Raw genomic sequence first — 27,209 nt, 5'->3', positions numbered from 1 at the left:
GAACAGAGACGGGCTCTGCTAGGAGGCATTTCATTTTTGAAGGTTTTGGATTATTCGGCTTCTTTAAATCTCTCAAAGAAGCCGCGCAATTAGCCAGATATGTCACAAACGTTTCCCCGTTCAGCGATGGGCTCCTGTTGTTCCCGCGGGTCACCTTGCTGTGATAAGCCCCCACATTTCTGTCACTGGGAACAAGATGAAGGCATGTGGCAACCTCCGAGACAAGAGAGCCTGCCACCAGGGCGATACTCACAGACCACTATTCATTGCGATGATAACAAATAGATCAGAAATCCACAACAACGCACCGGCCGGTGTCTGGAGCACACAGAGCGGTGCACTGGCTGACTGCATTTACTTACCTCCGTCATGGAGACAGCGGCTAATGAAGCACTCGTGGGACTGATCCCACGGACGGCGGTGCTTGTTTCACAGGCTGAGAACACCTTTGCTCTGGCTCATTGTATTTGGTTCTCGGCTTGCATGAGCCCCGGATAGCACAGGCGATGTTAACAATGAGGTCAGGAGAGGCGAGGTAGGCATCACCGCTGTCGGCGTTGCTATGGAAGTGGTAAAGTCTGATAGGGGAGGGAAAGCTCCTGGTAACAAGACCGAGGCAAGGAGTGTGGCAAATGGCCGGATGGGGGCGGGAGAGCCTGGTGGGTGATGGTTTTGTGTTGTGATGATCTCTCTTGTCCTAACGGCTAGTGGTTCTATATAGGCGAGAGGGACAGCTATAGTAAGTTATTTAGAGGGCGAGGTGTAGCGAGGTTGACCCTGGTTCGGAATGACGGCTAGTTATTTCTTTTATTGTATGCGTCCGCAGCTCTGTAGTAAGGCTGACTTCAGCATTTTACAGCCATCGCGCGAGATGTAAATGCGGAGGGAAGCCGGATGGGGGCAGGAGAGCCTGGGGCGGGAATGCGAGCGAGGGGAGGCGGATTAGGAGGGAAGCCGGATGGGGGCAGGAGAGCCTGGTGGGGGGGGCGTGAATGCGCGAGGGGAGGCAGGCGGATTAGGAGGGAAGCCTGATGGGGGCGGGAGAGCCTGGTGGGGGGGCGTGAATGCGAGCGAGGGGGAGGCAGGCGGATTAGAGAGATGCTCGTGCTTGTGTGGTCACGTGACCCGCTTTTGTGGTCACGTGACCTCACATGCACTGTAAAGAAACTGCAGTGGTTTCACTAGTCGATCAAGCCCTTGAATTTTCGCCTATTCCATTCGCAAGCGAATGGTAATAGGCGAAACCTAAAAAATGCACGTAATGATATGAACTGTTGAAAATGTTTCGAGCATTCACTTATAAATATAGGCACTGGATCAAAACTAGACTATTACTGTATGCTAGTATGTGAGAGGATAAAACTGTGAATACAAACAGGAAATGCACATGATGTACTAAACTGTTGAGAATGTTATATGTGGACGCTGGATCAAAATAACACTGCTGCTGTATATTGATATATAGAGAGATGACCAAGGAGCATGTGTAAACATACAATATTGTTGCATCAATACGGGAACATATTATTATGAATTCAACAATAGGTATATAGATAACCAAGAAACTACATTACAGATAGCAACTGTAATGTAATGTAATGTAATTGCCCATTTATACCGCGCTACAATCGCTCCAAGGAGCATCTCGGCGCCAATGTGAGGTCAACCTGATGTCAAAGTTGTCTTACTGCTTGTAGTGACCAGGACCGGAATCACACTACTGCTCTGGCAGTTATGTCTGGAAGGTTGTAAATCCAAGTTTTTAATTGTTTACGGAATTCTGATTCCTTGTCCAGTGCCCTTAAGTGTGGGGGGAGGGCATTCCATGCTTTTGCACCTAGTACCGCCAGGGATTTTCCCCCACGGGTTTTAAGTCTAAACCCTGGGACGGTCAGTAGGTTGGCATTTGAGGATCGTAGTGCTCGAGTTGGACAGTATCTTACGTATTTTTTCCTTAGGTATAGAGGGCCTAGGTCGTGGACGGCTCGGAAGGTAATTATCAGCACTTTGTACAGGACCCTTTTTGTTATAGGCAGCCAGTGTAATACATTAAGGGCTTTGGTTGCGGAGGATTTTCTTGGCCATTTTAAAACCAGCCTTGCTGCCGCATGCTGTACCATCTGGAGTTTATGGGTAACCACCTTATTGGTACCAGCATACAGGCTGTTGCAATAATCAATGCGTGATGTAACTAATGCAACCGTAGCTGTTTTCCTCGCTTCAAAGGGCAGCAGGTCAAAGAACTTCCTGGGCCCCTTAATCACCCCAAAACAGGTGCCTGCCACTTTTGACGCCTGGTGTTTAAAGGATAAGTCGGCGTCAAAGTGTACCCCAAGGTTACGGGCCGAGGAGGTGGTGTGAGGCGGTATTTCTGCCTTCTCTGGCCACCATAGTCTAGGAATGAAATCGTTTTTTGGACCTATAGGCATGATCTCAGTTTTGCCTGTGTTGCATTTTAGATGGTTTCTCCGCATCCAATCAAACGTGGCCGTTAGGCAACATTAGAGTTTTTCCTCCCAGACCTGGTTATCTTTATCCATTACCAGGATAAGTTGTGTATCGTCGGCATATGCTATTACATCTATGCCAAATGACGATATCAACTTTATCAGGGGTGCGGTGTAGACATTAAAAAATGTCGGACTCAAGCTGGAACCTTGCGGTACTCCCGTCGACAGTGATTTCTCGGTGGAACGGAAATCCCCCAAGGTCACCACTTGTCTCCTGTCACTTAGAAAGTTCTTTATCCACTCCAGGGCTGTGCCTGTGATGCCAGATGTTATTAGCCAGTCTATTAAGATAACAGGTGAGACCGTGTCGAAGGCCGCCGACAGATCTAATAATATCAGGACGGCCTTCTTACCTTGGTCTAGGGCTGAGCGGATAGTTTCAGTGGTGAACAGGAGAGCCGATTCCGTGGAATGTTGAGTCCTGAAACCTGCTTGGTTGGGGTGCCATGCTTCACTATCTTCCAGAAAGCGCGTAAGCTGTTTATTTACTATCGACTCTGTGATTTTACACAGTGCCGGGAGTAGTGAAATGGGACGTAGATTTGATAGTATAGTGGGGTCAGGGAGCTGTTTTTTTTGCAAAGGTTTCACTGCTGCCAATTTCCACTCTGAGGGGACGTTAGCCATGGACAGTGAATTATTGACGATGTCATTTATTTCTGGGTTGACAATTTCTGCAATGAGATGCAGGAGTCCCATAGGGCACGGGTCAAATGGAGATCCCGATTTTGTTGCCAAGATAGCTCGTTTAGTCTCCTCCGGACTGATTGTACGAAAGGCTGTAAACTGGATTACCTCTTGCCTTGTATTGTCATCAACTGAATTCAGTCCGGTCATTAAGACCATGTGGCTTCATTGACTGTAATCGATAAATCCATGACATTTCTCTCTGTAGGAGAAATTTACAATTGTCTCTACCTTCCACCTTGTGGATAGTTTCCAATACAAGGAACTTGAGTTGGGCCACGTTGTGCTTTTGTTAAATGAAATGAGCGACTACGCTGGACTTATCATTTCTAGTCCGGATGTTCGATTTATGTTCGTTAATACGCACTTTGATTTTGCGTTCAGTTTTCCCCACGTATATTTTGCCGCATGGGCATTTCAAAAGGTAAATGAGGTTGGTGGAGTCACAGGTTGCATCTACTTGAAGTTTAATAGTGTTGCCTCTCATGGGGTGCGTAATGGAATTACCTTTAATAATGCAATTGCAGTTGTTGCAGTTTAAGCAAGGGCGAGTTCCTTTTTGAGTTGTAGTAGTAGCACAAGGTTTGGTCAATATTTCTTTAAGGTTTTTGTCTCGCGTATAAGCAAAGATTGGAGGAGCTTTGAAGATCTCATTAAAGTCAGATTCGACTTGTAGGATTGACCAGTGTTTTAGTATGATTTTTTTATACATCGTGCTTGAAGTGGAGAATTTTGATACTAGCACCATCTTATTTTCCAGAGGTTTAATGGTGGGCTTTAAGGTCTCTGCTCTCGCAGTGGATTCCACGCGGTTCATGGTTTCAGTAAGGAGTGCTTCTGGGTAACCTCTTACGGTGAACCGTTTACTCATTTCCTTAAGACGTAGTTTTGCTGTGTGTGGATCTGATACGATGCGTTTAACACGTAGCATTTGTGAGTATGGCAAATGTTTCTTTAGTGCTCCTTGGTGGAAGCTCGTGTAATGCAACGTATTATTGCGATCTGTGGGCTTTCAGTGAAGGTCAGTACGAAAACCATCCTCAGTTTTGGTGATGTTGACATCGAGGAAATTGATAGATGTTTCATCAATTATCCAGGTGAGTTGAATGCGGTCATCTCGGGTATTCAGAAGGTTTAGTGCTTCCTCTAAAGAGGACCTGCTGTTGTTCCAGATCAGAAATAGGTCATCTATGTACCTTATATACATTTTAATGTTTTGGTACGTGGTTTGGTGGTTGTAGATGTATGCTTCCTCGAATTCCTTCATGTAAAGGTTTGCATACGTTGGTGCTGCGCAATTGCCCTGGATTCATCCTCTGTAAAAGTGAATCCTTGATATTTTGTACAGCTGATGTCAGCTCTTTGTACACTTCCATCCCGCATGCCGGCGGTATAGAAGCTGTTGAAAAAGCTTTATTGAACAGTGACATTGACCCTCTAATGCAAGGGTTCCTCACGGAGCTCATGATATACACACTATATCACAGTTATTTTAAACATGGAGATTCCTGGTTTTTACAGCTGTCCGGCATGTCAATGGGCAATTGCCTTTACATGAAAGAATTCGAGGAAGCATACATCTACAACCACCAAACCACGTACCAAAACATTAAACGTCTATGCTTATTGTAATTTGCAGCGTCATCGGACGGTGACCCCATCTGGGAGAGCACCCCACCTGTTTAAACCTTATGGATTTAAGTTAAATTAGAACAGTGTAGTGCACCTTCTACCTTGTGATTAAATAATCATGATCGACATAAAGGGAATGGTAAAGGACGGACACCAGATGACTAGCGTTATCCGCCTGAAGCACACGATGCAGAGGCGGCAGGATGGGGGGCTCAGAGGGGAACATAGCGTGGCACGCTCGCACCCCATGTCTCAGACGGGAATACAAAAATGTGTCCATGGTAGAGGGAGTACAGTCATGACATAACTGCTGGAGAGTGCGAAATTTACCTTTATCAAAGAGGTCACCCCAGGTGCAAATGTTCCGCGTCCGAACCATGTTTCTAAAAATACCTTCTTGCAGCAACGCCACATCGGGGTGGTAGGTCGGAGGAAGGAGAGAGGAATATAGGTAGGGTGCGGACATATGCACTAGAATACGAGCCCAGGCTGCGTTTGTGCAATCAATTGAGGTTGGCTCTTTCTTATGAGGTACGGCTCTAGATAATGACACCATCCAATGGGATAGGATCCGATAACCAATGCTCAGCCGCCACACGAGGGGTATAACGGGGGTGATGGAACCAATAGTGAGCAAAGTGCGCCTGAGCACTGATGTAATACAACTCAAAGTTTGGGATGTCCAAGCCTCCCTGCTCATACGGTCGTGCAAGCGTGTCCCATTCAAATACTGGGGTTTTTGCACCCCCCCCCCCCCACACCAGTCTAGTCAGTTCCCACCGAAGGGAACAGAAGAAGTGGCGCCTGGGGTTATAAGGGATATTAAGGAATAGGTAAAGGAATTTTGGTAATATGACCATTTTAATAAGGGAAATGCGACCTGCCATAGTAAGGGGTAACACTATCCAGCGGGTAATGCAACTAGCACTGTGTCATGGGGCATCCATAGTTGAGGCGCATGAGTTCCTCGCGATTCGTCGTGACCTTAATCCCAAGATATTTGACCTTTTCCTCGCACCACACTATTGGATAGTCCATCTCAAAGGGGACAGCAGCACTCGTCAAGGGAAATATTTGCGATTTGGACCAATTTATGTTAATGCCTGAGAGGCCACCAAAGCTTACAAATTCACGCATAATTGGATTCAAATTTTGATGGGAGTCTTTTATATAGAGTGACGTCATCCGCATATAGGGATATGAGGATAGGGCGTAACAGGCAACGAAGACCAACATGATGATAGTGATGTCTAATCCTCACCGCCAGTGGCTCCATAATGAGGGCAAATAGGAGGGGGGAGAGGGGACAACCCTGGCGGGTGCCGCGGGATAGTGAAAAGGACGGCGAAGCTTGCCCGTTTATCAGTACTCTCGCTGTGGGTTATGTGTACAGCAAGCGAATCCAGGAGAGGAAGCAGACGGGTAAACCCATACATTGAGGTACAGCAAACAAATAATCCCATTCAACGGTATCAAAAGCCTTGGAGGCGTCCAAGAAGACTGCCGCCAGCACCAGCTTGGGATCAACTATCTGCAGGATGGAGAAAAGGGTACGGAGATTATGTGACGTCGCCCTGCCTGGTATGAAACCTGACTGGTCGGAAAGGACCAATTTGTCTAGCAGAAGACAGTCGGTTTGCTAAGAGCTTAGCAAGAATTTTTGTATCAGTATTCAGCAAAGACAAGGGTCTGTAGGACTCGCATCGGTCAGGGGGTTTACCTGGTTTTAATAATGAGGTGATTAGTGCTTCCCTCATTGAAGGCGGAAGGATTTGGGTCTCTTGGGCTTCAAGGAAGACTTCTTTCAACAGTCCTCGAAAGGCGCGGCCAGAAACTCACGTTGTGAGTCCCCCAACCATCCCAGATTAATGTCACCGAATGAGGGTGTGAAGTCTGGTGGGGAAGTGCGGTGCGTTTTATATAAATTCTTGTAGAATGACATGAAAGTGTGCAATATGTCTTGACTATCCTTATGTCATACGCCGTCCTCATCCGCCACCTCTAGCACAAAGCTGGAGAAGCGAGGCTGTTTAATCTCTGTAGCTAGAGCCCGGCCTGATCTCTCCCCTCCCCGTAACCACGAGCCGTGAAGTATTTGCCCCGGAATTTCACTTCTCTGTCAGCAGTGGTAACCTAGTCAGTCATTTTTTCTCGAAGCAGTGCTCTGCTATTGCCAGATGCTGTCCTCCACATGTCAGCCTCTAACTGCCGTATCTCGATCTCAAGGCGTTGCAAGATACGTCTAATGTCACGGAGGACACCTCTGCTTTTGGATATGCCTATGCCCTAGACGGTAATTTTAAAAGCCTCCCAAAGTGTGGATAGAAGGTCTACAGAGCCCTTGTTCCTGTCAAAAAAATCTTTAATTTCTTCCCCAAGTTCGGTTTGGAAGACTGTATCTAAAAGGGTCTCCGGGCAGAGAGACCAGAAGCGGGGGGTGGCTACTACACTTGGGGGGACCATCTCAAGGCACACGGGGGCATGGTCAGAGAATGTGCGGGCAAGATGAATTACAGATTGGATCCAAGGTGCCACACCCTGGGAGCACAGCCAGTAGTCGAGCCGAGACCACTTGGCGTGACCAGAGGTGTAATATGTGCCCTCCCTCGTGTCAGGATGTGTATACCTCCAGGCATCTACTAGCCCGTGCTCCTCCAGGATCCCCAACAGCATATCACGCCCCCTGGTGTAATGGTGAGGCAGAGGGTTGAGCGGTCCGCTGCTGGGTGCAATGCTATATTAAAATCCCCTCCCCATATCACATGTGTGGTTCCCATATCTAATATACAGCCCCAGAGAGTGGAGCACTATCTCCTCCTGAGAAATAAGCCATATGTTTTTTTCCTCTTGCATAGCACGACGGAACACTGCGTATCTGCTAAAATTCACACACTATAGAGGAGCATTTATACGCTGGAAACTGGTGTTTATACTGACCATGCCTGCCAGCTTACACTGGTAGGCTTTTGTTACCTTAACAACGTTTTCTTTTTATCCTACGTTACCACTGAGTTAATCATATGTATGTCATTAATATGTTATTTTTAAAGCACGCATATTAGGTGCAGTGCTTTCTTTATTTTTCCTTTCACCTTATTTATAGGTCACCTTTGGAGTGGTACACACAGGGCTGGTCCCTGTGTAGTCCTGAAGAAGAGCTTTGGTGAGGCTCGAAACATGTTTACATACTCGGGACTCCTAATTCATTCTGGTTAAGTTTTTCTTCCAGTATTCACCCCTGTTTTTAGATATACCAACTAGGAGCTAGAATAAAGGTACTTCGCCCACTAGTTAGGTATTTTTTCTTCACTTCTCCCACTCCACATCTCCACACTACACATTTTTCTCACTAAAGTGCTCCTACATAACTCCACAAGTCGCAGCAAGCCTCAATCCGCAGCGGATTGAGATGGCCCCTATGATGAAGCATTTCACCAAGGGGAAACCCTGGTGAGTTAGGGGACTCAAGAAAGAAATACTTATTTTCTGCCTGTAGACTCTCCCACTCTAATTGAGCGGAAGTCTTTCACCCAGAGCTAGGTTCTTTTTCCAGCATCCCGGATCTTGTGTGTCTTCTAACGTACCTATTTGGCCTCCAGACTGTACCAGGCCTGGCTGGACCTGAAACCTTATCCTGCTAAGCTTGTAAGACAAGCCTGGAGCATAGATCTATGCTATTCAATTTCTGATAAAGTTTGGTCCTACTGTTTTCCCAAACCAAACTAGTGTCAGTTGATCTTAGACATAAACTCCTGCATTTTAAGTTTCTACATCGAGCATACATCTCCCCCATGGACATCAAAGATTCGAACCCTACACACTCTTCCCACTGCCCTAAATGTCAGGCTCCCAACAATGAATTTGGGCACCTCAACTGGACCTGCCCGCTTGTTGGCCAGTTTTGGAATACCATCTTTTTCCCTCCTCACTAGAATGACGGGTCTCACAATTCACCCAGACCCCGTGATGGTCCTACTGGAATACACATGTGACATTCCTAAATCGGCACATAGGTTCATTTCTGTAGCATTACTGCTCGCCAAGAGGGAAGTTGCCATCCATTGGTGCAATAGACAATCCCCTACAGACTCTATCTGGTTAAAATCCATGTCTCATTGCGAGAAAATCAGTCAAGACTATACTCAACTTCAACCCTACACGTCCAGACCTAAAGATGTTTGGCAGCCCCTCTTGGACGATCTCCTTCCATTGAATTCTGACAGTCTCGATTGACACTTACTGTTTCGAAATTATATCCGGCGCAATTCCCCAATCCCTCCAATATTCAGTATATGTCCCTTCCGCCCCACAATCCACATATCTCCCTCCTTTTCACCATCTTATCTCACTTTTGCATTCAAATCTGCAGTTTGCAGTTCAATTTTACATTTATGAACCTGAGAAAATTGCAATGTATTTGTTGTATGTCTGCTTTTCTTATGAAATCAATAAACAATGTATTTATATTTGTAAATGAATGTTGTGACTTGTGGCACTGGTGACTGTTTTTATTGTGGAGGATTTTATATAGATAAATACTATTGTCCTTTCATGGAAACCGTATTTGAAATTTAGTTTCTGACATTTTGAGTTCTTTTTGTACATTGTTGCCCTGCCTGTGAGATCCAGTATAGTCTGTGAACTATATTCTTATTTAACATGAATTGCTACTAAGAGAGATTTTCTAAACGTATTTAACATTTGTATTTCAGGGCTCCAGGAGTATGTGGAGGCAGTTACTTTCCAGCACTTTGTTATAACACAATCGTTGATCAGCATCGAGGACATTAACAAACAACTTGTGTTTGCCGCAAAAGAGGAGGAGCTTAACTCTAACGTAAAAACCTTTGCCACTATAACCAGTTTTTATCATTCTGTACAACAGTTATGCGTTTCTTTGATTTGTTTGTTGAATCCAAATGGAAAGAGGACCCTCGCACACCTGTTAATCAGGGTGAACCACAGTGCTTCTGGTGCTAATTGGTAAATCCCCCTGAGTTTGGGGATGTGCAATATAACTGATCTGCGCTGCTCCCTAAAAGGGAGGGCGTCCCCAGTTGCACTCTGAACTTCAAAAAAGTTTGATTCTTGTGAATATTGTCAAGTTACATTTTATTCTTCCTATTGATTAGTTCATATCACTATTACTTTCTTCAGTGATTTTAACATTTCACATCTCGTTGTTATGTTGTGCCCATTGTGCCCAATGTATTTCGGGTATTGTCCTTCATCAGAAGCCTTTATCTAGAAACATAGTGGTCATATTCTGCACAGTGTAGGGAATGACACTCTAAAAGCCAGCCAAGTCCTCCCCATCTTGAAAAAGCTGTCACTGGATCCAGCCTCCCCCGACAACTTCAGACCCATCTCCAACATCCCCCTCTTAGCCAAAGTGCTGGAAAAATGTGTTGAATAGCAGCTAAGTCACCACATCAACCACTTCCACCTGCTTGATGACTTCCAATCCGGATTTAGACCAGGGCACAGCACCGAAACCACCATGCTCCACATCATGGATGATGCCCTCCAAGCCCTTGACCAAGGCAAAACTTGTCTCCTAATCCTCCTGGACCTATCCTCTGCCTTCGACACTGTCAACCATGAAAAACTACTCAAATGCCTCAAACCCAGGATGGGATTGGATGGCACTTTTCTAGATTGGTTTAGGTCCTTCCTCCACAACCGGCCACAGAGATTCCTAATCAATGGCAACCTATCCTCACCATCCCCCGTCACGGTTGGAGTCCCTCAAGGATCAACCCTGTCCCCCAACCTTTTCAACCTCTACCTAGAACCGCTTACCAAAGTATTACATGCAGCTTATATCTTCTATCAAATGTGCTCTGATGACACCCAGGTGTACATCAAAACTTCTTCCCTCAAAGAGATTCTCTCCCTGAACGAATCCCTGAAACTTGCCGTCCAATGGCTTGCATCCAATCAACTTAAACTCAATGCAAAGAAAACAGAATTTTTCCTGATCTCCCCTCCCAATACCAACCTCGAGACTCAATCATGCCTTAAATTGCCCACCGACCATTGTGAACCCGGCTAAATCCCTGGGAATTACCCTTGACACCAACCTTAACATACGGGACCACATAAATTTGATGGCCAAAACAGCCAGATTCCACCTGAGCTACCTTAGGCAATTTAAACCCTTCCTCGATGCTCCTGACCTAAATATGGCAGTCCGAGCACTCGTCATCTCTAGACTGGAATACGGCTGCTCAACCCTCTCGGGTTTACCCAATATCTCCTTGGCACCTCTTAAAGCCTGCCTCAACGCGGCCGCCAGACTACTTACCGGCACAAGGAAATAAGATCATATTTCCCCACACCTGAAAGCTTTCAACTGGCTTCCCCTGGAGGCAAGAATACAGCTCAAACTAACATGCGTCACGCACAAAGCTTTACACTTTAACTCCCCTGCATATCTGTCACAGAAACTTGTGATCTCCGGAGGAACCAGAAACTCCCGATCTACCAGAGACCTCTTGCTCCAACCTGCACGCTTCGGAAAAACAAAGCGTACAATCGGGCCTTCTCAGGGGCTGCTCCAAGAATATGGAACTCTCTCCTACCCGACATCAGAAGAATCCCCTCACTGACTTGCTTCAAAAAGGATGCCAAAACCTTCCTTATGGGCAAATTTCTCTGCTAATATTGCCTCAACCACTACTATGGCCCGACCTATGGCTGTCCACTACCTCTCCGTCAGGCTCCGTCTTCCGTTTTCCTCAGGATTGTACCGATGCTATAAGGGGTTCCAACTCTCGACGGCCCAGGAGCCTGAAGTGATATACACAGACTACCCAGATAGTCCAGAGAGGGAAGGAAAGGATGGGGACAGCAGGGAGGGAGACCTGTAAGAACAATAATTGATATTCAAGACAATGATATAACATACTGTGTTCTATACATTCTGTTTCCCTCTCCCTCCTTGCTTGGATCTCCTAGAATCCCTTACCCCTACCTGTAAAGGAAAATACGGTTGTTCCAATGTGGAGAGTGCAAGGGTGGAACCAGGGCTTTGGTTGACTAGGACAGAGAAACAAGAAGAGCGTGTTTGAGCATAATATACAATTCTGGAAATGCTATCGTGTTTTCTCTGATCACACACACATACCTCAACCAAATCTTCGTCAAGCGACACCAAACCCACTGACAGTAACCCCTTGCGTCCCTCTCCTAAGTAAACAGAATAAACAAAAGTGTATAGGTAGCCAAGTAGTCACAGCAGACGGTTAATGCTCCTTAACTGCGTCTGACATCAATAGCAGCGGAATCACCATGTATTCATCCCACTCAGATCCGTGGGTACGGTAATGTTTCTACCAAACACACCCCGGAAGACGTGGGGTGCTTTCACATGTGCCAAATGTTTTCTTGACAGGAATATGAACAATCACCACCCTTTACCCTCTGAAAAGAGTTGTGTGTGGACCACAAGTCAGTGCTTTGTGACGGCGGAATGCCCGACCCGGCCAACGGGGAGAGGAAAGCACACCAGAATAGGCTACAACGCCTCAAGATTCAGTTTATCAGGGCTCTTTAAGCACAGAGTTCCAAGCTATTATGAACTCCGGAATGGTGCAAGAAACAAAGTACACAGCCTACGTCCAATCCAGATCGGGCTTGACAACCAAAAACGGTCTTACCGGTATCTTCTGCACTCCATACAATGATCCGTCAGCATTGGAATAATCGGCAGCGTTTGTTTTCCCCCTCCGGCTTTTGTTTCCGGGTAGAGCGTGAACGCGGCGAGTGATGACATCACACGCCGCGCGAGCATGCCGGGAACTGTAGTTTGTTGTCTGCCGATTGGACTCCGTGGTGCGCTGAGCAGGCAGGGCCTTCCCGGATCGGCACATAATCTGGATCGTGACACTCCCTTCGGACTACCTGGTCACCCCCATCAGAAACTTGGGGCCTGGCTGGAATAATTGTAAACATATTCTGTAAATATGGAATCTCGCCTTGAGTAACTGGTTATGTAAATTGTAAATACGTGCTCTTCTTTACCTTATGTATTCGGCACCCCTCCCCCTCACTACTCGAGCTGTAACTGGTTGATTCCAAGTCTGTCTGTATATTGCTTTGCTCTCCAGTAAAGCGCTCTGATACCCTAACGGGTCAATTTTGCACTCTATAAAACACATAAATAAAATAAAAAAATATATGCATATAATGTGTCGTTTACTGACCTTGATTCACCTAACACATGTATGTACAACAACAATACACCTCTGAAGTTCTTTTGTTTTTATGATTGATTACTACACTGTGCTGAAAATATTCACAAGAGTCAAACTTTATTGAAATTCAACGGAGTGCAATTGGGGATGCCCTCCCTCTTAGGGAGCAACGCAAATCAGTCTTTGATTTGTTTGCCATGACAAACACTTATTATTGTGGATCTAGCTTCCATCACTTTTTACTTTCTGGTCTTATTATGTTTTTTGAATATTAATCATATACAGTAAACTTTAACTACTGACAAGTTATATTTTGGAAACAGAAAATCTGTCTTTTATGCATGGTCAGAGATAAGGGATGCTTTGCGGCATGGCTAAAACCCATTGGTAAAGCTAATAGATCTCAAAGGTGAGGCCTGCAGGCTGCCCCTGTTTCTCTCTGCTCCCCTTAGAAGGGATGTAAGCTTGGACAAACCCTAAAGATATTGAAGAAGGTTCCCACCTGACCGTATCCCCTGGGACAGAGGACAATGTCTGTCCTGTCAAACTGAACCATCTGATAACTAATATAGTAAAGTCGGTTTTAAAATCTTAATTTGGATCAGCTCCAATCTCACTCAATAGGTCACCTTCCATAAGCTCTGGAATGCCTCTTCCCAGTCAGTCCTACAGCGTACCGAGGTCAGCGACCAGTTTTGCTCTAAGCATACTCAGTGCATTTGGTGAATTTGTAATAATCTTTTTTTTATGTGTGTACGGTACTGGTTTTCTGTGTAATATCTCTAACAGGATTTTGCTTTCTAGCGGAGAGCTGTTTACCAGCAGGACGTTACTCTGAACAGGGGCCCACCAGTGCATGTCTGATTTGCAGGCATCAATACTCCTCAGTATCAGATAGTTTGTATTCCTTTTTTTAAGTGTTGGAAGAATACCATTCCAGTTCAGTCCCAGACATCTTCCAGATTGCGGAGTCCTATGAGATCCCATTTATAAAATCCCTACAACTTCAAAAGTCGCTGTACCACAGAGGAATTAATTTTATCAAGATACTAGCCCACCCTTGGTATGTAAGATATGTATTCATAACCTGCCATATCTTCACCACTGCTGTAGTATGCCCAGGGAATTTTGTGAGCCCCTCCCTCCTTTTCCATAAGGGACTCCTGTGTAATCCTGGTTAATCACTGCATGCCTGTCAACCCTGATAGAGGGGTCATCATGGGGCAGGAAGGCCCAGTCATTTGCACTCACTAGTTTAGTAATATTTACAGACAGGTAGTTGTATGCCACCATCATATACTCCTTGGTTTAGCAACTGGATGGAGATTCATTGAGCACCTCAATCCAGGAGTTAAAGTCGTAGTTTAGCAACTGGGTATTTAAAGAATTCCTCCATGACTCAGTAGCGTATATTTTAAAGGAAGAAGAGGAATCTCCGAAGTGTTGTATTTTTGTATAGGGCCACAAGACCAATGAGAGAAGTTTAAAAATACAAAATATATCTAGTGACTTATATATATTGAGATAAAAAAATACTTTTTTATCATGGGTACATACACCCCTAGGTATTTTAATCTTTTGTTGTATAGCAATGAGTCCGCTAAATTCTGGGCCTGAGGCATAAGAAGCCAAAGGTAAAGTACAGACTTGCTTCAGTTTATCTGAGAACTGAAATATTGTGGAAAAATTCCGAAAAACTGTGGTACTCTCTTTCAGAGTTGTCTATGGTTAAGCAGTTAGAGAACATTATCTTCCTAGAGTGATATTTGTTTGTCCCATCTATCCCATGCCAGACCCCTAATCATTGTATCCCCTCTGACCCACTGTGCCAAGGGCTCAAGTGGAAACAAATATCATGGGGTACAACAGTCCATTGACTTTCTACCCAGGTTAATGGTTCCTTATATAACAGCTTAAGCCAGGGTCAATGTGTTGACACAAAGCACATTTTAGTGAAGATTGTGAAAATATAGGTTCATTCAATGGAGTTGAAGCACCTGGTTGTGTCCAGAGACATTATCACTCCCATATAGTATGCTCCATATAGCCATATAGGCACCAAAGGTCAGTCCTATTTTTCTTTTAGGTATAGTCAATCTGTTCTTCTAGAGGGTTTCTTAGTCTCTATGTTCAGTTGTGAAATTGGTCTATATGCTGAAAACTAGTTTTTATGGTTTTCCTCCTTATGAATGACTACCACTGTGGAATATATAAAGACTATACGGTATAAGCAGCCCTCCCTCTTTGCTGTCTTATACATCACCAGAAGGTGTGTAGTCCATTTACCTTCAACATGTAAGCCTTTGGACATAGGGGCTTTCCTTGATTGAATCAGAGTTAATTGCCTTTGCAACTTCTTCTACTATAAGTTCTCCTTCCATCAAGTCCCTTATCTTCAGGTGGGTAAAAGTTTGGCAAGAGACAGGTCTGACACAAACGAATATTAGACTTTAGAGTGCAGGCCCTTACCCTGTACGCCTTTACCCGGTGGGTCATACAGCACATTGCAATATCTATAGGAATTTGCAACACATATACCCCACAATGCTGTTGTAATGCCTGCTACAAAATATAATGCTCAAAAAAATCCACTTGCCCATTATTCTTTCTGTCACTTTAGACATTTTTTGATAGTTTGCTGCATTTGCAATAATTTTAGCAGGGTTGCTAAGATTATAGATTTTTTTCTTAAAAATGTCTGCATTGCATCTATTAAAATTGGTTAATTTTTGCACATTTATTTTCAGGATTATAATTTTTTGTGTAATTTGTCTTATATGATGTCTCTTTCGTGGATTTGAGAAGGCTTGACAAACAGAGCCAGTGCTCATTATGCATTTTGACCTGCCTTTAATTTTAAGGATTTTCTTTATCACTGCTTTTTCTTCTGGTTAAGGGAATTTGAGCACTGTATTTTGTAACTAGGCCGTGAGGAAGACCCATTTGGATCGAAACGCATTGCCAATAAAAATATTTGAAACCGACCTGCTGTGTGTAGGCTTTTGAATCTTGTTAACCTGTACAAGATTCACCTTTCTCATTGTGAGGTGGGCTCCCACCTGTGGACCTGTACTCTCCCCGGCTGGCGGATGTGGCTGGTACTCATGAGAGGAACTTGCGTGGGATATATATATATATATATATATATATATATATATATATATATATATATATATATATATATATATATATATATATATATATATGTTCGAGGCATGTGGGCTGCTGAATTCATATCTGTGCATAGATCGCCGCCTAGTGTTGGGTCCGGATGATTGCACATTGTTGTCCTGGAAGAATCTTTGAAGTATCACGAGATAGGTGGCTCCTTCCCTGGACTACAGTGCGCATGGGCATCGACTCCATCCCCAGATTGTTTTTTTCCGCCATTGGGTTCGGATGTCTTTGGTTCCCTCTTGTCGGAATCAATCAGTATTAACTTAACTTGACTGTGAGAGCAAAAGGTCTTTAGGACTTGCGTCGGTATTGTCTTGCGTTCGGCTTCGCAACTTTCCTCGGCTCCGAGCCGAGCTCTGTACTTCCTCGTGCTTTCGGCGCGGAGGGCCTAGTCGACGCTCCAGACTCATCGACCATCATGGAAAACCGAAGTCCATTCAAAAGATGTCCGGTGTGTTACTCGAAGTACCCACACATCGACGTCCATCCGGTTTGCAACAAGTGCCTGTCGCCGGACCACGACGAGGCCAAGTGTATGGCCTGTTCAAGATTCCGGTCCAAAAAGACACTCAAGCTCCGTCGAGCTGCGCGCCTGGAGGCCCAGAGATCTGCACCGGCGCCTGCGGACATTTTCGATGCTGAGGAGGTCGAGGATGAAGATCTCCAGGACATCTCAGAATCTAACCCCGCGTCGGAGGTCGAGGACGACTACGACGCAGAGGCCGAAGATTTCGGTGAAGTCGTCGAGGAGGTAGGAGACGACAACGGGGCCCTTGGGGCCATGGAGGATAGCTCGGACGAAGAGCTTCCTCAATCTGACTCTGGGGCCGTTCCGATCAATAAGGCCCAGGTCGAGGGATCGCCTTCGGGCCTTACCCAAGACCTTGATGTGAGTTCCTCGGCCCGCCTCATGGCCCGGCCATGGACATTGGTACCGATTCACTCCCGGTGAAACCGAAAGTGAAATCTACGGTCTCGACGCCAGAGATATCGAAACCGAAAGTGCGTATCGCATTGGTCGGTTCGAAGACTTCGGAGGCATCGGCGCCGAAGACAACTAAGATGGCCGTCGAGCCGAAGGGCAACGTCAAAATGGCCGACCCGAAGGCTACTACGTCGAAGCCGAAGGTGAAGGGGTCGGACACGGCCGCATCGGCGCCGAAGACGGTCGACGCCAGCAAGGGTCGACTCGATCGCAAGAAGACGGTCGACGACCCCGAGAGGTCTTTTACCGAGCCGAAGAAGCGGACCGACGACCCGAAGGCCCTCTCTGCCCCGCTTCCACACGAAAAGGCCAAAGGGGCTGTGCCAAGTGAGTCGACTCCGAAGGGGACCTCGAAGGTCTCCACTCAGAAACCGACCTCTAAAGACTCCGTTGAACCGGCACGTCCATCTGCTGCGTTCACGAAAAAGGTCACGGAGTCCCTGCAGCGCATAAGGGACGGCGCCGCACCTGTCGAGCCGAAGGACCCTCCGCCGGCCAAGCCTCTGGAAAAACCGGTGAAGGCGCCCACGCCGATCCTTTTTACCTTGCCGCCTAAATCGGCGCCGAAGGCTTTCGCTGCTAAACCGGGGGCCGGCGTGCCCGAAAAGGTCTCTTCGACGCCAAAGGCATCGATAGTGGTCCATGGCCCACGGCCTCGGCAACTTTCAGAAGAGGAGCGTCAAGAACATTTCATCGACGCCGAAACGGGTAGGCTTTCCCTCCTGAAGAGGAAAATCACCCCGGAGCCCCTATTGGAGTCGTACAAGATCCCACTAAAGCGGAAGATGAACTCTGCTGGTACTCCAGCCTTAGTGGAGCCCATTTCACCACAGGCTCCCGAGGTCTCGCCCACTCACTCCGATGTAGAAGCTGGTGAGGGCGATGACGACGATGAATATAGCTATCCAGTCTACACAGATCCAGAGGATGTGACAGAGCCCTGGTCTGCTGGTGGTGAGCCTGGGGACCCACATTCTGGACAGGACCCTCAGCTCTTCTCCGCTAAAACTTCCCCCACTGAAGACTCTGCGGCTTTCAATGCCCTCATCGAGCGGGCAGCAGCCAATCACAACGTCCAGCTGCATGCTGACCCTGTGGACGTAGACTTCCTCTTTGACACCTTTTCTGTCTCTGAAAAGACTGTGAAAACTCTGCCAATGCTGAAGGGTGTTTTAAAGCACGCTGCTGAGGTCTTCAAAGAGCCCACCAGGGCGAGAGTCATCAACCCGAGGATCGACAAGAAGTATAAGGCAGCGCCCACAGATCCAACTTATATTAGGGGACAGTTGCCTCTGGACTCCCTGGTTGTCTCCAATGCCCGGAAGAGGGCCAACTCGCAGACTATGGGTGATGCTCCTCCCCCAGACAAAGAGTTGAAGGTCTTTGAAGCTTCAGGGAAGAGGGTAGCAGCGCAGGCAGCCAACATATGGCGCATCTCCAACACGCAGGCGCTCCTGGCGCGCTATGACAGGGCACACTACGATACCCTAGAGACCCTTTTGCAACACCTGCCCGATCAATATAAGGAAGGGGCTGAAATACTAATACAGAAGGGGAAGCTGATCTCCAACGCTTCCATAAAGTGCGCTCTGGACGCGGCTGACACCGCCGCACGCGCCATTAACACTAGCGTTATGCTTCGTAGACCTGCCTGGCTAAGAATATCTGGGTTCAAGCCGGACATTCAAACCACCATCTTGAACTAAACGGTCAACCAAGATCACCTGTTTGGCCCTGAGGTTGATACCACCCTTGAGAAAATGAAGAAGGACACGGACACTGCAAAATCCATGGGTGCCTTACAGTCCCAGCAGTTTCGGAGTGGGTCCTTTCGTCGCTCCAATACCAGGGGCACCTCAAGGGGTCAACTTTCGCAGTCCGCGCAGTTCTACAGAGGCAACACCCAGACTACTTATGCCAACAAGAGTCGAGGTGGATACCGTGGCAACAGTGCCAAAGGCAGAGGACGTGGCAACAACAGCTCCAGGTCCTCTCCCGCCAACAAACAGTGACGCATTGTCACTGCCCCCCGACCACACAACACCGGTCGGGGGGAGACTCCAGCAGTTCCTGCCCGTGTGGAACTCCATCACCACGGACAGGTGGGTCAGAAAACTTGTCCAATTTGGTTATTGTCTGGAGTTAACGTCCACTCCCCCCAACATACCCCCAAGGCACCGTCCTATGTCGGCCGGGCACTTGCACTTATTGCAGCAGGAGGTCAACGTCATGCTGCAAAAGGGGGCAATAGAGCTCGTGCCCATGCAGGAAAGAGGCACAGGAGTTTACTCCCTGTACTTCCTGATTCCAAAGAAGGACGGGTCCCTCAGGCCCATCCTGGATCTCAGGCCCCTCAACTTCTACATCCTGTCAGAGCACTTCCACATGCTAACACTGCAGCAAGTGCTCCCGTTGCTCCAGCAGGGGGACTTTCTTGCAACTTTAGACCTAAAGGATGCGTACTTTCACATTCCACTACATCCTTCACACAGAAAATACCTCGGGTTCACCATCCAAAACCAGCACTACCAATTCAGGGTTTTGCCTTTTGGGGTCACCACGGCACCCCGGGTGTTCACGAAGTGCCTGGCGACAGTGGCGGCACATCTGAGACGTCAAAACATCCACGTCTACCCCTACCTGGACGACTGGCTCATTCAAGCGAAGTCAGCCCAGCAGTGCGCCGACCACGTGTCCCACACCATTCACCTCCTGCACGATCTGGGATTCTCACTGAATTACCCAAAATCCCACCTCCAGCCCGCCCACATACGGCAGTATCTGGGTGCGACCATAGACACTCTGGCGGCCACAGCACAGCCGAATTCAGTGAGAGTCAGCAGCATTCAATCGCTGATCCAAAAATTCAGACCTCAACACTCGCTTCCAGCAAGAGTGTTCATGCAGTTGATAGGCATAATGGCCTCCTGCATCTCCATTGTCCCGCACGCGAGACTACATATGCGTCCGCTTCAGGAGTTCTTGGCACGTCAGTGGACTCAGGCTCACAACCAGTTGAAAGACCTAGTGTTGGTGAGCGGTCGGGCATACAACTCTCTGCATTGGTGGAATCCACAAAACCTTTGCAAGGGCCGATCATTCCAAGAGCCTGTGCCACAGATTATCCTGACGACGGACGCTTCTCTCTAGGGATGGGGAGCGCATGTACTCCAATACACGGTGCAGGGACTATGGATGCAACAACAAGGAAAGATGCACATCAATGTTCTGGAACTGATGGCAATCTTCATGGCATTAAAAGCATTCAAAGTACATCTGTGCAACAAGGTTGTGTTGATCCGGACGGACAACATGACGGCAATGTACTACATTCAAAAGCAGGGAGGAACACACTCTCCGCAGCTGTCTCATCTGGCTCAGAGCATGTGGAAGTGAGCCATTCAGAGGAACATCTTCCTCATGGCAGAGCATCTCCCGGGCAAGGACAATCAGATGGCGGACCTGCTCAGCAGGCACAGCCACCAGATGCACGAGTGGGAGATACATCCATCAGTACTCCGGCCGTACTTCCTAAGGTGGGGTCATCCAGAGATAGACCTGTTCGCCACAAAGGAGAACGCAAAATGCCGAAGCTTCGCCGCCAGGTTCCCACACCCACAGTCGCAGGGCAATGCGATATGGATGAACTGGTCAGGCAAATTTGCGTACGTTTTTCCCCCAGCACCTCTGATACCGCTGGTGGCACACAAGCTCAGGCAGCACTCGATGACTCTCATCCTGGTTGCTCCAACGTGGGCTCGCCAACCATGGTACACCACGTTTCTAGAACTGTCCGTGGTACCGCATCAAAGGCTACATCTCACACCCAGCCTTCTGACGCAGAGCCATGGCAACATTCAGCACCCAGATCCGCAACAGCTCAACCTGGCGATCTGGCTCCTAAAGTCCTAGAGTTTGGCTACCTGCACTTACCTCCCGACTGTATGGACATCATTCGGGAGGCGAGGAAGCCCACTACTAGAGCCTGCTATGCGGCAAAATGGAAGCGGTTTGTCATTTATTGTGCGGACCACAACATTAACCCGCTGGATGCTTCTATTCAGAACATCATCTGTTACCTTTTCCATCTGTACAAGTGTAATATGGCCTATGCTTCCATTCGCATTCATCTGTCTGCAATGGCCGCTTATCTCCAAAATAGGCAGCACCTCTCCCTCTTCAGGGTGCCTGCCATCAAGGCTTTTTTGGAAGGCCTCAAACAGATTATTCCGCCACGGACTCCACCAGCTCCTGAGTGGAACCTCAATGTGGTCCTTACCAGGCTGATGGGTCCTCCTTTTGAACCACTGCATTCCTGCGAGATTCAGTTCTTGACATGGAAAGTGGCTTTCCTCATAGCAATTACATCGCTACGGAGGGTTAGTGAATTGCAAGCCCTCACAATCCGAGAGCCATGTATCCAAATTCATTCCGACAGGGTGGTGCTCCGCACTAACCCTAAGTTTCTGCCCAAGGTTGTGTCTCAGTTCCACATCAACCAAACAATCGAATTACCTGTTTTCTTTCAAAATCCTGAGTCACTGGCGGAGCGGATGCTCCACACCCTTGACGTTAAACGGGCCCTAATGTATTACATTGATAGGACCAAGGATTTTAGAAAGACTAAGCAACTCTTTGTCGCCTTTGCGCCACACCACAAAGGTAACCCTATTTCCAAGGCTGGTATTGCTAGGTGGATCATTAAATGTATCCAGATCTGCTATGCAAAAGCAAAACGCACTCTTACCATTCCACCAAGAGCCCACTCCACCAGAAAGTTGGGGGCCTCTATGGCTTTCCTTGGAAACATTCCTTTAGAGGACATATGTAGAGCAGCCACATGGTCTACCACACACACATTTACTAAGCATTACTGTGTTGATGTGCACTCCAAACAGCAGGCAGCTGTAGGGCAGGCTGTTCTCAAGACACTTTTCCAAACTGCTGCAGCTGGCACGGGCGGCCGCCGCTAATGGGGGGACTGCTATGTATTCTATGCACAGATATGAATTCAGCAGCCCACATGCCTCGAACCGAATATGCTACTTACCAGTATGCATCTGTTCTTGGCATGTAGGGCTGCTGACATTCATATCGCCCGCCCTCCTCCCCGGCGCCTGTAGCAGCTGCAGTATTCACATATATACTCATAGCATGGTCATCGTTCACTGAGTTTCACTCCATCTTGGCCACAATGGCTAAAAACAATCTGGGGATGGAGTCGATGCCCATACGCACTGTAGTCCAGGGGAGGAGCCACCTATCTCGTGATACTTCGAAGACTCTTCCAGGACAACAATGTGCAATCATCCGGACCCAACACTAGGCGGCGATCTATGCCCAGATATGAATGTCAGCAGCCCTACATGCCAAGAACAGATGCATACTGGTAAGTAGCATATTCGATATATATATTACCTACTGGTGGTCGCCAGTAGGTAGTTATAGTTAGGATTTTTTTCAATGCAAAATCTCAAAATTCTATTTGGAATAACTTTGGCGCCGGTTGACGAATCTGCCTGACAATTTCCTCAAATTTGCCTCGCGGAGCTCCGGTTCTTCCTTGAAAGTTTCGGGGGGGATTCGTCAAGCGGGGGCCAAGATAAAAGGGGGGGTCCCAAAACGTGTTTTCCACATGTTAATTTCCATAGGGCGGTCGACCTCACTTTTAGCCCGAACGGCTGAATGGATTTCCACCAAACTTGGCAAAATTGTGGGGACTGGTAGCCCGATGTGCCTCTGCTATGTCTCAAGATATGTGCTCCAGTGGATTTTGAGTAATTTAGGTTTAAAAAAATATATATATATCTATGGCAGGGCACCGGGGAGCGCTCCGGGAGCGCCACGCGACATGCGCACGAAAAGCTGATTGGCTCTCGGGTGTCTGTAAACATTCGAAACAGTCCGGACCGGCCGCCATCTTGTGTCTCGGTAGGAAAGAGACACAAGAGGTGGCCAAAACAAAGGGGGAAATGACCATAAGGGGGCAGGGTAGATCCCCCCTGACCCCCTAGGTTTGATGTCGGGGCTATAAAAGGGCCCCGCGGTGCAAAATATATATATTTTTTTTTTTTTTTTGCGCGGGGGGAGCGCCCGGTACGCGCACCGGGGAGCGGACCGGGGAGCGGACCATGGGGAAAAAAGAATGACAGAGTTTTAAAAAAATGTAGCCTTTTTTTTTATAAATTGGAGGTAGTTCTAAAAAGAATTGTTTTTTTTCTTCATTTTGTTGTTTTATTTTTTTTTATTGTTTTTTGAACATTTTTAACTTTTTTTGGGTTTTCTGAACAGTTTTAATTTTTTTTGTATTTTTCATGGGGAGAAATGAAAAAACAAGGAATTGAAAATGGCTCAACTGGAGCAAAAAAAAAAGAAAAGAAATAATTAGGGTTTATTGGGGCATTTGTGGTTGTCCCCAGCAAGGACGATGAGCTTTACGCTCTGTTCTCCGTAGGAGATGGTCTTCCCACAATGTTTACAGGTTATTCGGAAATCCGCAAACCGTGGCTGAATGCTAGGGATCATCTCTCTTGCCTCTTGTCCCGACGGAGTGTGTTGCTTTCTTTTGGAGGTGGTGCTTGTAGTTTGGGGAGGGTTTCTGGCCAATTCCCTCATCTCTGCAGCAGAATAGTTGATTGGATGCCTGCGCTGCATGTGTCTAATCATTGTGTTGTTTCCGAATGAATATTTTTTATTAGGGTTCCCCCTAGAAAGTTCCATGCCACAGATTAGGCAAGTCACCTTGGCTGCATTGACTTTTTTTTTCCCCTCTGGGATCGAAATAAACTCCCATATAATTTGTTGTCTTGGCTGGTATGGGGTATTGTGTTCTTCAAGCCATCTTTTCCTCCTCTTCCTCCTCCTCCTCCTCCTCCTCTTCCTCCTCTTGTTGACCACCAATGTAATCTTGTGGTGGTCCTCTTGGTGGTTGTGGTGGTGGTGGTGGTGCAGATGCTCCAGCTGCTGCTGCTACTGAAGCCATTTTATAGTTCACAAAGGTACAGAGAGGTACAAACAGGTCTTCCTCAGTCAAAGGACAAAGTCAGAATAAGGAAAAAAGGTGGGGTCTTTCATCATTTGGAAAAAAAAAAGGCCTGAACCAATGAGAAGTGTTATTTTCAGGTCACAAGACCAGGGATTTCATCATTATGAAACCAAAACTGTTCTGCACCAATAAAAAGTGTTATTTTCAGGTCACATGACCGACGCGCTTACGCGTCGCGCCCCGGGTCGCGTCGCGTAAGCGCGTCGGATGTGTTCGAGGCATGTGGGCTGCTGAATTCATATCTGTGCATAGATCGCCGCCTAGTGTTGGGTCCGGATGATTGCACATTGTTGTCCTGGAAGAGTCTTCGAAGTATCACGAGATAGGTGGCTCCTCCCCTGGACTACAGTGCGCATGGGCATCGACTCCATCCCCAGATTGTTTTTTTCCGCCATTGGGTTCGGATGTGTTTCGGTTCCCTCTGTCGGAATCGATAGTTGTTTACGTTTCTTTACTTGAGACCAAAAGGTCTTTAGGACTCGCGTCGGTATTGTTTGTCGTTCGGGTTCGTTTGTTCAACGGCTCCGATCAACTGCTGCCCTCCCGCGTGCTGTCGGCGCGGACGGGCCTACACGACGCTCCAGACTACTTCAACATGGAATGAAGTCCATTTAAGAGGTGCCCTGTGTGTGCCTCGAAGTACCCGCACATCGACGTGCACCCAGTGTGCAACAAGTGCTTGTCGCCGGACCACGACGAGGCCAAGTGTATGGCCTGCTCCAAGTTCCGGTCGAAGAAGACTCTCAAGCTACGTCGGGCCGCAAGACTGCAGGCCCAGAGCTCGGCACCCCCTCCAGCAAACATCTTTGAAGAAGATGTTGACGACGACACCATCCTGAATGTTTCGGACTCTAACCCGGCGTCGGAGGGCGAAGAAGACTACGACGCGGGAGACGAAGAGTTCGAGGAAGTCGTCGAGGAGGTAGGGGACGACGACGGGGCCATTGCCACCGTAGAGGATAGCTCGGAAGAGGAGCATCCTCATACTGACTCCGGGGACAAACCCCATCATAAGGCCCAGGTCGAGGGATCGACTTCGGGCCTTACCCAAAACCTCAATACTCGTCCCACGGCCCCGCCTCCTGGCCCGGCCGCGGACATTGGTGATGCGCCACTCCCGGTCCAGAAACCGAAAGTGAAGCCATCGGGGTCAACACCATCTGTATCGAAACCGAAAGTGCAAGTCGCACTGGTTGGATCAAAGGCTCCAGAGGCCTCGGCGCCGAAGAAATCCAAAATGGCCGCCGAGCTCAAGAGCCACGCCAAAATGGCCGAGCGGAAGACACCCGTGTCGAAGCCGAAGGCGAAAAAGCCCGACGCGGCTGCGTCGGCGCCGAAGCTGGTCGACGCTCTGAAGAGTCGCGTCGACGCCGAGAAGGTCGATGACCATAAGAAGGCCCCAAAGAAGCGTCAGGACGATCCCAAGTCTCTGGCTGCACTGATCCCGGTCGAGAAAGCAAAGGGCGGTGCTGCGTCGGCTCCGAAGACTGCGGCTTTGGTCGCCGACCCGAATCCGGACTCGGAGGACTCGCTCGAGCCGGTCCGGCCCTCCCCCTCACTCACCAAGAAGGTCACGGAGTCCCTTCAGCGTATTCGGGAGGAGGCCGTGGCGCTCGAGCCGAAGGACACTGTGCCGCCTAAGCCTCCACAGAAACCGGCAAAGGCGCAGACGCCAATTCACTTCACGCTGCCGCCAAGAACGGCGCCGAAGGCCTTCGCTCGGAAACATGGGGCCGGGGTGCCCTTAAAGTTGGTTTCAACGCCAAAGGCATCATTGGTGGTGCCAAAGCCACGGCACCAGCCACTAGCGGACGATGAGCGTCGAGAGGTCGTCATCGACGCCAACACAGGCAAACTCTCTCGCCTTAAAAGGAAGATCACCCCGGAGCCTGTGTTGGAGCATTTCCACATCCCCCTTAAAAAGAAGTTGGACTCTGCGGGTGCATCTGCCCCTATGGAGCCTGCATCTCCGCAAGGTCTGGAGCTCTCACCCACTCACTCTAACACTGGGGAGGGTGACGGAGACGAGGAGGAGGAGTATACTTATCCAGCGTACTCGGACCCAGAGGATGTAAATGAGCCATGGTCTGCCGGGGGCGACCCGGAGGACCCTCAGTCAGGACACGAGCCGCAGCTTTTTGCTGCAAAGACTTCCCCAACAGAGGACTCTGCAGCCTTCTACGCTCTAATTGAAAGAGCTGCAGCCAATCATGATGTCGACCTCCATGCTGACCCAGTGGATGTCGATTTTCTTTTTGACACTTTCTCGGTGGCTGAAAAGACTGTCAAGACATTGCCAATGCTCAAAGGAGTGCTAAAGCATGCGCCAGAGGTTTTCAGGGAGCCCACCCGGGCAAGAGTCATCAATCCTCGTATTGACAAAAAATACAAGGCAGCGCCCACTGATCCAACGTACATCAAGGGACAGTTGCCACTGGACTCTTTGGTTGTCTCCAACGCACGTAAACGAGCCAACTCACAGACCACGGGTGATGCTCCTCCCCCAGACAAAGAATCTAAGGTCTTTGAAGCTTCAGGGAAACGTATTGCTGCGCAGGCAGCTAATATGTGGCGCATATCCAACACGCAAGCGCTACTTGCACGCTACGATAGGGCACACTATGACACCCTAGAAACCCTCCTACAGCACTTACCTGATCAGTACAAGGAGGGAGCTGAAATGTTGATTCAGGAGGGGAAGCTTATCACCAATGCTTCAATTAAGTGCGCTCTGGACGTGGCTGATACCGCCTAGAGGGCTATAAACACTAGCGTGCTACTGCGTAGACATGCATGGCTTAGAATAACAGGCTTTAAACCAGACATTCAGACTACCATCCTAAACCAAACAGTTAATCCAGACCACCTGTTTGGGCCAGAAGTGGATGCCACCCTTGAAAAAAGACACTGACCCTGCTAAATCTATGGGTGCCCTACAGTCCCAGCAGTTTCGGGGTGGTTCCTTTCGCCGCTCC

The 27,209-nt window shown here is 47.9% G+C and overlaps 1 protein-coding gene across 7 annotated transcripts in view; it reads left to right on the top strand.

The window, feature by feature from the left end:
- The window catches only part of TSNAX (translin associated factor X), a 937,068-nt gene that overhangs the window by 643,393 nt on the left and 266,466 nt on the right, over nt 1-27,209 (top strand). For all 7 annotated transcript variants that reach the window (XR_015296640.1, XM_086927084.1, XM_086927083.1 and 4 more), the window contains one exon: nt 9,542-9,666. Coding sequence is in view for 6 of the 7 variants with exons in the window: in XM_086927084.1 (XP_086783210.1) it covers nt 9,542-9,666 (125 nt within the window). In the remaining variant the exon portion in view is untranslated. The remainder of the gene's footprint in view (nt 1-9,541; nt 9,667-27,209) is intronic.

Source organism: Lissotriton vulgaris, chromosome 6, assembly GCF_964263255.1.
Source record: "Lissotriton vulgaris chromosome 6, aLisVul1.2, whole genome shotgun sequence".
Taxonomy (NCBI): domain Eukaryota; kingdom Metazoa; phylum Chordata; class Amphibia; order Caudata; family Salamandridae; genus Lissotriton; species Lissotriton vulgaris.
The sequence above is the reverse complement of the archived record's forward strand: the minus strand, read 5'-3'. Positions and strand labels throughout refer to the sequence as shown.